Below are 14,849 nucleotides of genomic sequence, written 5' to 3'. Positions count from 1 at the left end.
CCATCACCACAGAGCTCAGTTCAAGGCCACTTTAAAAAAACTAATGTTGTTTCTTTTTTCCTCCCCCTTTTTCCTCAGCGGCTGCAGATAAAAAACACACAGCTTCTCCAAATACATCCCATGCTGCCATCTAGTGAGAAGCATGGATTTGAACAGCTTACAGAAGGATTAATGAAGCAAAGTGAGTCTGGCACATGTCCTCAAGTGCTTTCTGTTATCTAAACCCAGAAGGTTGTTTTCACATTGATCTACTGGGGTGGGTGGACTCACCTTTACACTCATTTTAAAGGATACTGATGATGCAAGGACAAATATTTTGGCAGCCAGTCCTTGTAATTACAAAGCCCCTTAAAGAGGACCTATAGTGCTTTTTCCCAGCTCCAACATCTCAATTCCTCTCTGCTTGTGACAGGAAGATGTAAACAAGCAACATAGAGGGCAGCCATGTGGATCAGCATTGCTGGTGGTACTGCACTATACTGATGTAGAAAATGAATACCCGTATAGTGGCTGTAGTCCAATCCAGTCGCTGATGGAGTGATGCTTAACCCCGTTCCAGACAGGCATGTGGTGCCAACATGCAAGGAAATAAATAATTCTGCTGCTACTAGCACTTGTAATGTTAGGCGCCCTTGGCAGATCAATGAGCTGACATGATGATTATACAAGATAAAAATCCAGGATAAAAAAAGAGTGTTTAAAGCAGTGTGAAGCCTGAGCTTTTTGGCTCATGTACAAATGTTGAGCTCATTATTTGAAACTTTAGCCATGTTTCATATGAACAGCTACTATTATAGCCGTATACATACATGTCAGAAAGTTTAAAAAAAATGAATAGTTGACCTTTAGGAATCACGAATGGCAATATTCATCTAGACTTTTACTGTGATCCTGATCCACATGAACAGCTTATGTGTTACAAGTTATGTGGTAAGATAATGTGGCATTTATTTCTCATTGTAAAAGCTGCTGCATGAGAGCACAGCAGTTCTTCCTGGCTGTTGTTTCTTGTAGCTCTATGGTGTAATCTATGCTGTTGTATGCATGCCTACCCGTACTGCTATCCGAACCTACAGCGCTTCTGTGACAGGTGTGTTAGCAATGCACAGCATAAGAGCGCACACACAGCTCTTTCAATCTAACACTCACCCAACCCAACCACCACTGCATATGCACACACCCATTAACTCCTGTGTCAAAGCCAAAGTTGTAACAGCCAAAGCACAGCAATGACTGGAGCCATAATCACAGTGACAGCTATATGTCATCCAATAGCTGCAGTAATAATCACTGCAGACAGTGAGAAGCTGGATGGACTAGCTGCCATTATTTCTGAATGCTGTGCTACAGGCTGAGCACACAAAGCTGAGGGTGCCCTGAATTATGCTGTGCTAGCAACCAGTGCAGCCTACTCCTTTATACATGATGCCATCAAACAGCTCAGCCAATCATTGCAGGTGAGAGGAAATGTAAAATGTACTTAAAGCTTTCCTCATCATCCTTAATTGAGTATTTAAAAAGAAATGTGATACGGTAGCAGCTTCCAACATGCATACTGTATGATTAGAATGGACTTTGTGGTGATACAAGAGGCCTGCACGCTGGTTAAAGTCAAATATTCAAAGATACAAAATCATAGAAACATGTGCTTTATTTTTATTTTTGAAGGTTTTTAATTGAAAAAAACATTTTAATGTCTCTTATCTACAGCGGAGTCCTTAAATATCATAAGGCAGAGATGTCAAACTCATTTGACATTGTGGGCCACATAAGACCCACTTTGATGTCAAGTTGGACCAATTAGATTCAATTTTATTTATATAGCATCATATCTCAGCTGTTGCATCAATGCTCAACCAGTGAAACTCCTCTTTCTGTCAGTGTAAAGCTTAAGTATAAATTTAATTCTGACATATCTTCAAATAAGAAAGCGAAGTGAACTTTCAGCCACAGGTCTTAGTTTTTCTACATTATAAACAAATGCTGCTGTATTAAATGAAAAAAAATATGTCAACATGACTCTTTGGGCTTAAACTGTGATAAGCAAAATTGCAGGAAAATTTTCACGTAGGTCATTATGCAGACTTGTTTTTCTTACTGGAAAAAAGCAAAAACAAGAGTTTTTCTGTAATTTAATTGTTTTTCTATTATTTAATTACTTTGGTTTAGTATAAATGTAGCAAAAGCTGTGAAATAAAAAAAAAACAGATAAAAGTCAAGATAAATTACATAACATTGTGCCTAATAGATAAAATACACAAACTCCAAAATCCATAGGTCGACACTGGCACTGTTTGGCTCACAAATATGACAATAAAATATAATGTCCAATCATTTTATTGAATCACTGTATTTTGGAAGAGGTAACAATTTCAGTGGGTGTAATGATGCTGAGTTTGGAATTCCATGACTGTTTTCATATGGTCTGTTTTTTATTTCCTTTTTTTGCATTAAATGTAACAAAGGTAGAGGAGTAGAAGAAGAGCACCAGTCTGAGATCTCACAAACACTGATGCTATTGCCGGTGTCCTTTTGTGCTAGCATCCTTCCCACTTTGAAGCGGGCCTTCCTCCATGCATCTTTAACGTGCTTGGTTCCTAATAATTACAAGGCCTCATTTGATGGTTATTGCAGTTCTTGTTGCCACGTCGAATGTTTCCTTTTTTTGACTTTAGGTATCCAATCACCATAAACACAGCTTTGGAAAATGAGACCAAGGAAACAACAGCAGCCATTATGCAAACAGCAGCCCTCAGGTTCGTCATAATGGCATCAGTGTCGTGAACCTTAACAAGGTACTGAGCAATGGTTTTTCTGTGGACTCTGCCCTTCACTGCTTCTACTGTCTCACATCTGTACAGTCCAGCATCAGAATAGGAAGGTCTGATGATGAGACCCAGACTCAATACAGTGAATTGTGGACCAAAATGAAGGACGTTGTGAGAAAAGTACCAGATGATTGGTAGGTTGGTGTCAGGGGAACATGGGAGGAGCTGAGATATGTTGACGTTGAAGTAGACAGTGACAGGTTTCTTTTTTGCTGAGGGACAGATCAAACAAAACAAAAGCTCTTTATATCTCCATGTTGTTGTAAATGGTAAAAATTAGTGATCTGTTTTTGTCAGCCTGCACTTGCTTGCACTGCAAGAGAATGAATGCTGCACTTACACTCAGAGGGTGGGCACATCGTGATGTCTCCATTACTGAGACTCTGAATCCTAGAAGGAGGGAAAAACCTTCATTTAGTCCAAAGCTTAGCACTCTCGCTCTTTAGCATGGTCAGTAATTTGGCTTACATTGATGAGTTTGATGCACCAAAAACCGATGCACACTGGCTTCTGATCTGGTCCCAGCCACAGTATGGATCTCTGGCAAGAAGGCAGTCATCACATGATGTGTAGCGGCTACAGTCTCTAAGATTAATCTGAACAACTGCATTACTGGTGCCACTGTACAGATGGCCCTACAGGGAAAAAACAAACAAACAAAACGAGTTTACAGCCATCTCTTTACAAGCATATTTAAATTACTACTGCTCAGAGCTGAGTAAGACAGCCATTAAACTCAAGTTAAAGATTTCCCAGCTTAGTTTTGCATTTGGACAAAATTAGTGAACCTTACAGTCTTGGAGGAAAGCTGCAGGAAATCCACAGGCTGAGGCTCTTTAAACAGCTGCAGCTCCTCAATGATACGCCCGTCCTCACCTTCAAACTTCACCGCCTTCTGCAGCCAACCAGTATCTGTGGGAAAGAGAAATGAATCCATCATGGAGCTTCATCTGTCAGTGTGATTCATCTGTCTTGTGTGATTTTGTTACTGGCATGGATGAATGTGCACCTGTGCCGACGAACATAATCAGGTGCTGTTGTCCATCCAGTGACGTGACTTGGTCCACTACAATGTTCGAAAAATGCGTCATTGGCTTGAAAAGCAGAGGCTTGCCAGTCATTGGTGAAACCACACCCTCCATCAGAGGGTGGTTCTTTACAAACAACAGCGTTGTGTCTGAGAGGTTCAAAGAGCTCGTCAGGCCGCTGGCACGCATTTCATCATCAATGCACTGAGTATATGACAGAAAGCAAGTCAGATTATGTTGTTTTTTATTTAAAAGGAAAAAGTCAGTTAATATATAAAGTTTGGCTTAATGCTCACTGAACCAGGGTAGGGGGATGGCTCCTCTCCTGTGTATATATCCCAGTTCCCAGTATCCAACTCAGTCAGAAACCTCCCACTAAACACCTGGCTGATGTCTGACAGCTTGTATGCACAGACAGCAGAGTGACTGCAATCACAGGAGGGCTCCCTGCAACAGATACAAAAAAATCCCTACAGCATATATATGACTGCTGATACACTGCTTATACCTGTACTTGGTATTTGTTTGCAACTTAACACAAAATGTTTTATCTCAGAAAATAATTCTAATATTTCACTTGAAAAAGCTGAATTAAATTTATTTTGGTATGTCTCATTTTGTCATGTAATGACAGCAGCTGTTTTAGCCCATATTAACCACATTTTCCCTGCAGACTTGGAAAATGTTCCAAACAGACTCTTGTAATGTCAGGAATGCTTGGCCGCCTTAATTTAGTGCTACAGAAATGTTCTTTGAAGCTGTTAGGTGTGGTTGGGCCAATTATCCCTCTTCAGTAGTTCCACTGTGGTGTCACTCTCTCTCTTCTTCATCTCTTTACATGCACCCTTTTCTTAAATCTCTAACCCTGATTCATCAGTAAGTAGGGGTTTTCTATGATCCGCTGTGAATGGAGATACATCTTCACCCACTGGACTTGTTTCCTTTTCTGATAGCTAGTTTTGAGATACTAGACCTCTGAGATCATTATCAGCCAGCTTGTGGTATCTGTTGTTGTTTATTGTCTCTTGTGTTTGTTCACTTTTACTCTGCCTTGTGATTTAATCCTGAGATTATTTACTAGGTGGCTTTGTGACAAACTACAGAAAGTTCTAAGAGAAACATGGTGCACCACCATATTTCTAGCAGTGAACAATTGCTGCAAGCTATGATGAGATGACCTGAGCTGTCGTGCAAGATTTTGATTAAATTAATTCACTTTGACCTAAAAATGGCACCTTTTATATATTTATCTGGACATCCATCACCCAGTCGCAAAAATCATTTAATCAAACTACACTGGAACATTGAACTCATGAAGTCATTACAGTATACTGTTGCTTTGGTTTTATCAGTACTGTACATGCAAAATAATGATGCTATAATACAAATTAACACAGCTTACGAGTTGGAGATGAATGTGGCGTAGAAGACGCTGTTCCTCCAGTCATTCTCGTCTGAGAGGAGAAAAACATCCTGGACCAAAGATGGTGAGCCAACATCTCCAAATGGACAGTTCAGTCTGGCTTTCAGGAAAGAAGTCCACTTTTGCTGTAGTGTCCTTTTGCCCCCCAAGTCGCTCTAAAACCAAACCCATAAACAATTGTAACATTTGTGCCACGTTACAAAGACATTTATTGCACACGAACATGGCCTTGATATTTTCTTTATCAGATGAGTTTACAGTAGCTACCTTACACACACGAGCAATCCTGGACACTGGGATGCTGCCGTGAAGTTCCTCCACAGCATTTTCATAGAAGAACAGAAACACGTTGCCATCTTCACCCTTGCTGCTATTTTTGCTTGCTTCAATGAGGCTTATGGAAATCATGGTGGGATCTGGGTCAAACCATTTACAATATGAGATCAAATAGTTAAGAGTTTTACAAGGTGGAGCTATTAAGGTCTGTCTCAGGTATCTGACACCTTATAATGAGGTACATAATTGGGTTACATGTCCAGAAAGATGAAATTACCATTTAACCAGGAGCGTTTTAATTCAGTCTTGACAGGGTTTAGTCCGAATCTCTGGAACACCGATTCTGTACCCAGAAAGTTTGTCGAAGCAGCAGAGTACAAAGTATCACCTTTTGAGTGGAGAGGAAAAAGCTTTAGCTTTCTGGAATCTCATCTTATGCCAGACTATTATTCATCAAAGGAAGAAGAATACATACAGCTACTCACCATCCATAAAGGTCGCAAAGCGTTGGTAGGGGTCAAAAGGAATTTTCCCCCGACCTGTTTGTGTTTTTCTTTCCAAGGAGAGAGTTCCGTTTGTTAAAGTCTGTTAAAAGATTAAATCATGTTTAAGGGTCTCACGTTATTAATCAGTGTGGACAGTGTTTTCACTACATGCTAAACTTTACAAAGTACTATAAGCTGTTACAGTAATGGCAGGGTTTGGTGTAGTATTGCATTTTCTTGTCATATTTTTGACTTTTGTTTCTTGTTTTCATTTTTATTTTTTCAAGCTGAGTTTTTGTGTTGTTGTTCAGGTGCACACATTTGTTCTAGTCTCCCGTGTGTATAGTATTTGTCCTGCTGGTTTCCTCATGTGTCCTGCACTTTCTCTGTGTGTGATTGTAAGTAACAAAAGTAATTAATTTCATGCCAAGTGAACTAGCATGCCTTATTCATTTTCATGCCAAAGGGTAAATAAAAAAATCGAAACAATATCTCTGACTCTCTATTACTAAAATACCTAATTATGAACTGTAATAAGGTTAAATAACCTTGTTCTGCCAAACCTTTTTTAATAGCCTCCGATTTCATCTAAAGATCACCAACTAGCACTTCATTTTATATTTCCTTAATAAATAAATCAATAAATATAATGCTGCAAACAATATGAATTTACAATGATGGTACAAACAGTTAGGCTAAGATTATCTATAAAGCTATTTAGCAACCATAGATGACAGGTCAGTCCCTGAAGTTTAATATTTTACTGTTGAATATGTAAAGTAATAAAATAAATCCCACACTATATAAAACGGTGTCTGTTTGAATATTATGCATTATTTCCACTAAATTGTTAATTTTATATATTTTTGCTCTGTTGCTCCAGCTGCAAATTGAAACACAAGCCGATGCTTGTCTTTGGAAATATATTCATCATCTCTTTTCCCATTTCGGATATTTTATTTTCCTGATTTAGTGGCATATCCATGTCTTTACGTTTGGTCCTGTGTATTCTAAGTTTGCTTTTACAAAGATACTTACCATATAGTCACACACAGGGTTGAAAGCGTTTGTCCCACACACAAGCATTTTACTGTCCCCCATTGTGTGCAGGGTCCTGATAAAGTTATCACATTCCTGTTGGAAGACCATACAAAAATAAAAGAATAAAGTCCCAAACTGTAAGTTGTGTTTGGGAGTGAAAACCTAATATTTGCTAACTTTTTACTATACCTCAGCACTCTTGCCCTTCATCTGACAGAGGTCTTTATCTGCAGAGCTCACAGCCCATTTATTCTGGAAGAAAAAACTACTGATAATGACCAAGACTCTTTTATGTTTGACAAGCTTCTTATGGTTCTCTATTTGAGTATTTTGAAACCTGCAGATTAATTCTTTCACATTAAAAAGGGGTCGCCATTCTGAAGTAGAGCACAGCGGTCTACTCAGACAAACAAAGGTCATACCTCGCTGGTCTGTTTGGTGATGTCATCCAAGCTAAGGGTGAGCACTTTCCCTCTGGCACCAAGGACAAGCTGACCAATGTCTTCTCTTACCATCAAAGAGCTCAAACTGTCAAAGCCAGACTCTTTGAACTGTTTCAAGTTTATGTCTAGGGCAGACAGGTGGACAAGGAGCTTGAGGTTATCATTCAAACCCATGCATTTTAATAATGTCCGCTTTGATGTGTTATGTTGCGTAGTCTATCAAGTTTTCAACAAAAATGCATAAATGCCTGTTTTATTATAACTGTGTGCTTTGATTTAGAATATTCTTAATCATATATATTGTAATATATATGTATATCAATGCTTTGTCGAAGGTGACCCTACAAATATTTGCCTAGGTTAGGTCAAAAAGCTGAATTTTAGCTGCATAATAATGGTTATTATAATAATAATAATAATAATAATAATAATAATAGTGACATTGCTCCAGAAACCAATTAGCATGACTGTTAAAGCATGATGGTGTATGCAATGGATTTGAAGGAGAAACAAGAACCCTTGACACCTAAAGTGAGGGGATCCAGTGGCTCTGATATGCTCTGGCATGATGTGGGTGCACTGTTACCAAAAATAAAAGGTCACTGCATAACAATAGAGGATTATTCTGTGATAACCTTTCATCATGTGATGAAATATTACAATCGTGATAGAACTGGTGTCTAGCAAGATGACAGCCAGTCTATAGAGACAGCGCTTCAGATTATAAAGTGCTGCAGAAAAAGTGTTCGCCCCCTTCCTGATTTCCTGTTATTTTGTATGTTTGTCACACTTAAATGTTTTAGATCATCAAACAAATGTAAATATTAGACAAAGATAACACAAGCAAGTTTTTTAATGAAGGTGTTTATAACAACATCCAAGGAACTGCAGGTCCCACTTGCCTCAGTTAAAGTCAGTCAAGACAAAAACCACTGCTAAGCAAAAGGAACATACGGGTAAAGGCTCATCTCAGTTTTGCAAGAAAACATCTTGATGATCCCCAAGACTTGGAAAAATACTCTGTGGACTGACCAGACAAAAGTTGAACTTTTAAAAGGTGTGTCTCCAATAACATCTGGAGTAGAATATATTTGTCTAATATATGCTATGTTATGTTATATTTGTCTAATATTTACATTTTTAAATTAATTTTTAAATGTATTTAAATCTGTGTGACAAACATACAATAAAAGGAAATCAGGAATGGGAATAACACATTTTTCATACCTACCTATCCGATCACCAAATCTAGACCTGGACTGAAATGTTAGGCAGTGATCTCTGACACCAACTTTAAAACACCAACATCTTCTGTTAATATTTTCCATCTCTCCAGCAGAGCTCCTTTAGTGTTATATATATATATATATATATATATCACACTGCATAGTATATAAAATAATTTGCTCTTCATTAGTCACTGTGTACTGCTGTTAGGCTCTCTTTCAAACTATCATGTAAATAAGATGTCTTACCTTGGAAGGGAACGCTCCTGCGGGGTGTGTTGCTTGATGCAAGCCCTTCACTCATGACAAGGAAGCAGTAAAAGAATGTGATAGGATGCGTCATCGTAACCTATCAGACAGGGAGAATAGCAAAATGGCCATCAAGTTGAAATGACACAGATTAGGTCAAACGTTCAGTGTAATGCATGCTGCTTATTTCCCACTGGCACGGGAGCTCATTTCGGAGAAGAAAATAGTGAGGAAATCACAGTTTCTGTTGTAATACATAGCCATCACAGGCTCACTGCAGTTGCTGGTGTGTGGCAGCCGAACCAGAGGAATCACAAATGCTCCACTACCATAGAGGAATCATTGTAATCACGTATTTGGAACTTATTTTGATTATTTTTTGCAGGTACATGCAGTTACTGACATCAATAGTGCAATGCAGAGTGATAGTCTAAATGGTATACCATGTCAGGGCCTTGGCACCATGTTTGTCCAAATGAAATCATTGGGGAGAGACAAATGACTGACAGAGAACATTAGGTCATTAGTGGCAATAATCAGCATTTAATTAAAGCCATGTGTTGTTTCCTTGTAACCATCACTCAGGTGCAATGCACGGTCCGAACACTTATAATTAGAGACTGGGCACATTTCAAAGTAAATGAAAGATATCAAATTATTATTATTATTATTAATAATATCATTAATATCATTATATTGTCTGGCTCTTCAATTAGCAGCACCCAAACTCTATCAACATTTTCATTGACATTTGTTTTCCTGACCCTTTACTATGTGTTCCTGAGGCCATCAGTCTCAGGTCTTCAGTCTTTATTTTTACACAGCAATTTTCACTTGTTGCCATTCCAACCTTGCGCCACAAGAGGGGGTAGCTAGACTGTATTTTCAGCAGAAATGATCGCAGTCACAAGGACAGTGAGTCAGAAAGCTGGTTTGATGCTTAACTCGTGATCTTGTAGAATGTGTTCTGAAAGCCTTTAACAGGGCAGTGCAAAGACATGAATCCACAAAGAAATCTGAGAGAACTTGCACCACCTTTTATCTCATATTAAGTGGATGATTTTTTTAAGACTTGTGAGCATGTTCGTGTTTCTATTTGCACACATATGACAAGCCACAGTTCCATAATTAGTTAAAAATCTGATACGACACATAAGAAGATTGCTCCATATCATTTATCAAGCTCATTAAAGATTTCTTTGCGATTTGTAATTGTGTTTATTAAATCTGGGGCTGCAGTGGAATAATAAGCAGCTTACTTAATGGGAATTTTTGCTCCTGTGCCAACAAACAGAATACGTGCCTGAAGATATGCTGTTCAACCTGAACTCAGACGACTGGGAAGTGTTTTCAGCTTTTTCTGTTTGTCACTGTGTGTGATGGACTACAGACAGATGTGACACGTGAAGGAAGGATAAACACGGCCAAGATTCAAATTAAAGTCTAGTGTTTTGTTCTTTTTTCCGTCAAACACAGAGTTTTTTATTGTTTAAAGAATGTGGTGCCATTTGATATCAAACCATCTTGCACTTGTGACGCCATAATAAGTACCTCCACTAAGGGGGGGATGTATTTTTCTGATAGCATTTGCGTACGTGCATGGGTGCAGGCATGTCATTCTGTATGTAAATACAACAGCGGGAGAGGTTTTGAATGAATTCTGATAAAACTTGGTAGGAGTGTAAAGTAGAGTCATGTTAACAAACCACTGAAATCTGGCTTACATCCACCAGGGTCTTTAAGGTCAAATCTATGATTTATTGGAAGAAAATTGATCCCAAAAAAATGTCTTATAACTATAAACTGTGATTTTTACAAGTGCACCGTATAAAGGTTTAAAATATTAGGTCACATTTGACCTCTGACCTCTCCTTCAAAGTCAATAGATTGATTTCAATGTCAAATTGATATTAAACATATATATATATATATATATATACAACTATTTAAAACTATGTTTCTTGCATATAGGTATACAGGGAATAATTTGTGGGGATTCTAGTGAAGCTTTCATAAAATGTCTTTTTTATCTTCGAGACTATGCTCACAATTCTACGGCCTTTAAATATCATCTCACATTTGACCTTTGAGTTAATATTTACATTTCACCTTGCTTTTCTGTCAAGTTGACCTGGAAAGTATATATCTATATCTTTAAAGATAACACATACGATAAGATAACACTATAGAATAGTAGTATATCATTATATCATAACCTCAAGTTATTCATTTACAGTTATTTGCAAATCAATACCTATTATCTACATAATGTTTATATTCAAAGTGCAGTACTATTTCCAGAAAATAAGGTGCCTTCACATGTGTGGACTTTATATTAGAATTTTGAGAATAGTTTTAAGGGTAGGGTTAGGGGGTTAAAATCACCCTTGATTAGCTTCTTAACTGCTGTTAGTGTTTTAAAGCTGCTTTGAAGTTTTCAGTTTTTCTTTCCCTGTTTGGAAGTACTGTTTGGAAGTACTGACGAAACGTGATGAAACTATGGCGATTTTACCCCCTCATGCTAATCATTTCAAATTTATTGTGAAATATTATAAATATTAACACTTTAAGTTTAGTTTTTAATTGTATATAATTTCTGTTAATCCTCCTGAACCTCATGTACTTATGACTAATTTGTAATATTTTATTTATTTATTTATTTATTTATTTTAAATGACATCAAAAACATCTGTAATGAGTTGTAATCAAATGTACATAATTTAAGCCACGCCTCTCTGTAGACATTATGGCCCCGCCCCCACCAGGACAGGCTTCGGTTTACGTTGGTTTACGGGGCGTTGTTTTCCGGTATTGAGTATCTAGATTTTCAGGTTACACAGGGAGTGGGCTGTGCGTGTGATTGCTGTTCGTGGATGTGAGCGTGTCAGGGAGTTTGTAGTGCGTGTGCTTGTAAACGTTCACTGCTCGGATACTGTCACCGCTTTGCACCGCGGGCAGGCTCCGTGTTCCTACATGCAAGTTACTGTGGCAGCTCCACCATTCCTGCCCAGCAATGACCGAAAGCCCCGAGACCAAAGCAGCCGACGACGAAGTGTGTCGGCGGGTGAAGAACGGGCTGAAGCCGGAGAGAAACGGTTTGGCAAAGAGCCTCTACCCCCGCCCCTGCCATGAGCGGCCGCCCAAGAACCGCTGCCACACCGCCGAGGAGGAGGTGAGGCCCGGGATGGGACGGGTCGGATGGGTTGGTGAAGCCGGGGAAAGCATCCACTCTGTGGACTCGTGACACCGAAGGATGCTGTTAAATTCCCGTTATTATGATAAAGTCCTGTGGTGTTCGGGTAGGACAGCTGACCGAGTCCTGCTGCTGACAGCAGTCTCACAGCATGCTGTCATCGAGTTCTGATGTTTCCCGGCTCCTGTACAAAGTAAACGCCGAGCTCCATTTTTTTTAAAAGTCCACTTTAAAAAGTTTCAGCTTATTTGTCAGGTTAGATACCTCGTTTTTTCTCAATGACTTACAGCAGCGTTTTAATTCCCCATTATAATATTTTTATTTTTTAAATCAAAGTCTAAACTTTGAATGGCTCCTTGATGCTCTCCAACCCATTTTAAGAGGAGTCCAGGTTTGTGACTTTGATCAGAGGCTCAAACTGGGAATGGAATAACTCCAGACAATTTTGAAACAAATCTAAAACTCATCCACTCAGTTGATTGTTCTTTAGGGAGATTGTTGTGTTTATTTCGTGCAATATGTCAGCTTTTTCTTTCTGTTTTAGTTTTAAATCTCGTTCTTTGGCTCTGTTCATCTTGGCTGTACTTTTCTCTCACTTGTTTGGCAGTAAAAGTCTGGAAACATTTCTCTTTCATGAGGCGGTTGGCTTCCATTTGCAATCCACACTGAAACTGTGATGAGTTAGTGATTAGGGAGACACTGAACCAGTGCACCTGTTCACTTCAAGCTGTCCGCTGAGACTTGAGTGCATGCTGCAAAACAGCTCTTCCCAAATAGGCTAATGAAATTTCCACCCTTGGGTGCATCTTCTGTAGCTGGCCCAATTAATGGGCCTCCTCTGACTGATTAGGTGCTGCTACACACACTGGCATTGAAAATACAGAGAATTTTTTCCCCTGTTGTTTGAGTCAGATTAATATTTCTTGAGAGGAAAGTAATCCCAGTTTTCTCCAGCGTGTGGTTCTTAAGTAAAATAACGTGAAGCACGTTGCTGTTTATTATCTGATTATTCTAGTCACTAAAGAATTTGGTACAAATTGCACAGAGGGTTTCTGCCACACTTGCTTTTCAGGCTAAGAAACTGAGTGCCTGCTGACTAAACCTCAGCTGATTAGGGTTCATGCAGATGTCAGCATTGCTATTCTGTAAGGAATTTGAGGGAAAGGCATGACCGGTCACATGCAATGCCCTAATAGCCATGAGCGCGATAGTGAAGTGAACTGCACAGTGCCCATTAGGTTTCATTGTCTATCCAATTACTTATCAAGATGTAGAAGAAAAAACATTAGAAAGTGAATTCTATCTGTTCAAGTTTATCAACACAACCTTCTCCTCCCTTATTTGGCAGTCAAATCATCGCTCTCCCTGTTTACTTCCCCGAGTACAGAGCTGAACCAGAACGTAATAGTTTGGTCTTATCTTCCTTTTTCATACAGTCTGGCTTTAAATAAGTACCTCTAAGTGAACCATCTAAATGTCAGCCAATAAAAACAAAAGTTAAACCACTTTTTCGTAAATAAGACAAAGGAAGAGGCGAAGTATATTGTATGCACAATGACATGGAAGTTTATTCCTTTTAAAGTCTTAGTTAGGAAATGTTGTGAATCTCTTTTTAGGCTAGGTTTGCATAAATACAGGTAGCAGCGGTTGGGTATCACTGTAACATAATCCTGCGTAGTATGGCTTCAGCTACTGACTTTTTTTATTTTTAAGTAATCAAAGGATATTTTTCCACTCAAAGGTTTCATATAAATTGGAAAATGGTGAAGAAATTGAATAAAATGTAGTTTAGCACCAGATATGACAAAGACGACTATATTTGAAGAGCAGCAAATCAAGTTTGTGTATTTTTTTTTTGTTTGTTTTAATTTTCAGCTCTTTGATGTTACACAGCACAAAATATCAGCCACTGCCATTATTAAGATACTAGCGAGCTAATTTCAGTCAAGAAGGTGGATAAATCGGTACATCTCTACTCAAAATATGTTTCAATTATCAGAGCACTCCCAGGTTAATTTCAGCTAGATCAGCAGATTTGTCAAACATATTGTTGCAGTTTGATTTCCTCATTTCTTTTCACTTTGTTTTTTACTGGCACTTTGGCTTTCAGAGTATCATCAGGTAGACACCCTGCAAGCTAGCAACGCTGGTCTCGTATACTAACTGTCAAAAATATAAGTCTGTTTACCAGCATCTATACAAACACCATTCACAATGAACAACACTGTGCAGAGCTGAGTTAAAGACTTTCAAAGGTAAAATTACAGTGACATGGCAGGGAAAGATGAGCCAATATGACAGGCAAACCTAACTCTGAAATAATTCAGTGGTAATTCTCCATATTAATGCAGACTGATATCTTATCTGTGAGAAGCTCTTCCACCATGGTAGCTTAGAGAAGCAGGGCTTATTGCAGAAATAACCAATCAAACTGAAATAGGGACTCACTGCTGTCAGAGCTGCTCAGAGTTTTTTTTGATTTTACGACCTTGAAACACATGGCGGAGGCTTCAAGCTCAGATCACAGCACATCACAGTGAACAAAAAGAGATGATATCTCAACACATTATAAACATGCAATGAGAGCAACCTGCTACGTGAGTGACAGAAAAGGCTGCATTCAATATTATGGAGTGTTAAAAGTGAAGCGACCTTTC

General features: G+C 38.6%; 2 protein-coding genes across 4 annotated transcripts in view; one reads left to right on the top strand and one right to left on the bottom strand.

Moving 5' to 3' along the window:
• Nucleotides 1-2,321: 2,321 nt before the first annotated feature.
• Nucleotides 2,322-14,849, bottom strand: part of LOC147306707 (semaphorin-4E-like) — a 12,677-nt gene continuing 149 nt past the window's right edge. Inside the window, exons 2-15 of one of the 3 annotated variants that reach the window (XM_086273759.1) lie at nucleotides 9,000-9,099; nucleotides 7,504-7,649; nucleotides 7,271-7,333; nucleotides 7,079-7,174; nucleotides 6,041-6,140; nucleotides 5,833-5,943; nucleotides 5,547-5,695; nucleotides 5,259-5,434; nucleotides 4,153-4,303; nucleotides 3,838-4,060; nucleotides 3,622-3,740; nucleotides 3,297-3,463; nucleotides 3,169-3,218; nucleotides 2,322-3,040 (exon numbers count right to left, since the gene is read on the bottom strand). In XM_086273759.1, the coding sequence (XP_086129885.1) occupies nucleotides 2,598-3,040; nucleotides 3,169-3,218; nucleotides 3,297-3,463; nucleotides 3,622-3,740; nucleotides 3,838-4,060; nucleotides 4,153-4,303; nucleotides 5,259-5,434; nucleotides 5,547-5,695; nucleotides 5,833-5,943; nucleotides 6,041-6,140; nucleotides 7,079-7,174; nucleotides 7,271-7,333; nucleotides 7,504-7,649; nucleotides 9,000-9,093 (2,088 nt within the window). In that variant the 5' untranslated portion in view covers nucleotides 9,094-9,099 and the 3' untranslated portion in view covers nucleotides 2,322-2,597. The remainder of the gene's footprint in view (nucleotides 3,041-3,168; nucleotides 3,219-3,296; nucleotides 3,464-3,621; nucleotides 3,741-3,837; nucleotides 4,061-4,152; nucleotides 4,304-5,258; nucleotides 5,435-5,546; nucleotides 5,696-5,832; nucleotides 5,944-6,040; nucleotides 6,141-7,078; nucleotides 7,175-7,270; nucleotides 7,334-7,503; nucleotides 7,650-8,999; nucleotides 9,100-14,849) is intronic. The other 2 variants (XM_086273760.1, XM_086273761.1) reach the window with 2 other exon arrangements.
• The window catches only part of LOC147306706 (serine palmitoyltransferase 2-like), a 24,461-nt gene continuing 21,378 nt past the window's right edge, over nucleotides 11,767-14,849 (top strand). The window contains exon 1 of the mRNA XM_086273762.1: nucleotides 11,767-12,171. Within this exon, the coding sequence (XP_086129888.1) occupies nucleotides 12,013-12,171 (159 nt within the window). The 5' untranslated portion in view covers nucleotides 11,767-12,012. The remainder of the gene's footprint in view (nucleotides 12,172-14,849) is intronic.

The sequence above is a fragment of the Aulonocara sp. 'chitande type north' Nkhata Bay genome, linkage group LG19, assembly GCF_057382095.1.
Source record: "Aulonocara sp. 'chitande type north' Nkhata Bay isolate Kocher_YH1m ecotype deep benthic linkage group LG19, A_spYH_male_GT1.1, whole genome shotgun sequence".
Lineage (NCBI taxonomy): Eukaryota > Metazoa > Chordata > Actinopteri > Cichliformes > Cichlidae > Aulonocara > Aulonocara sp. 'chitande type north' Nkhata Bay.
Note: the sequence above shows the minus strand (reverse complement) of the source record. Positions and strands in the feature narration are given on the sequence as shown.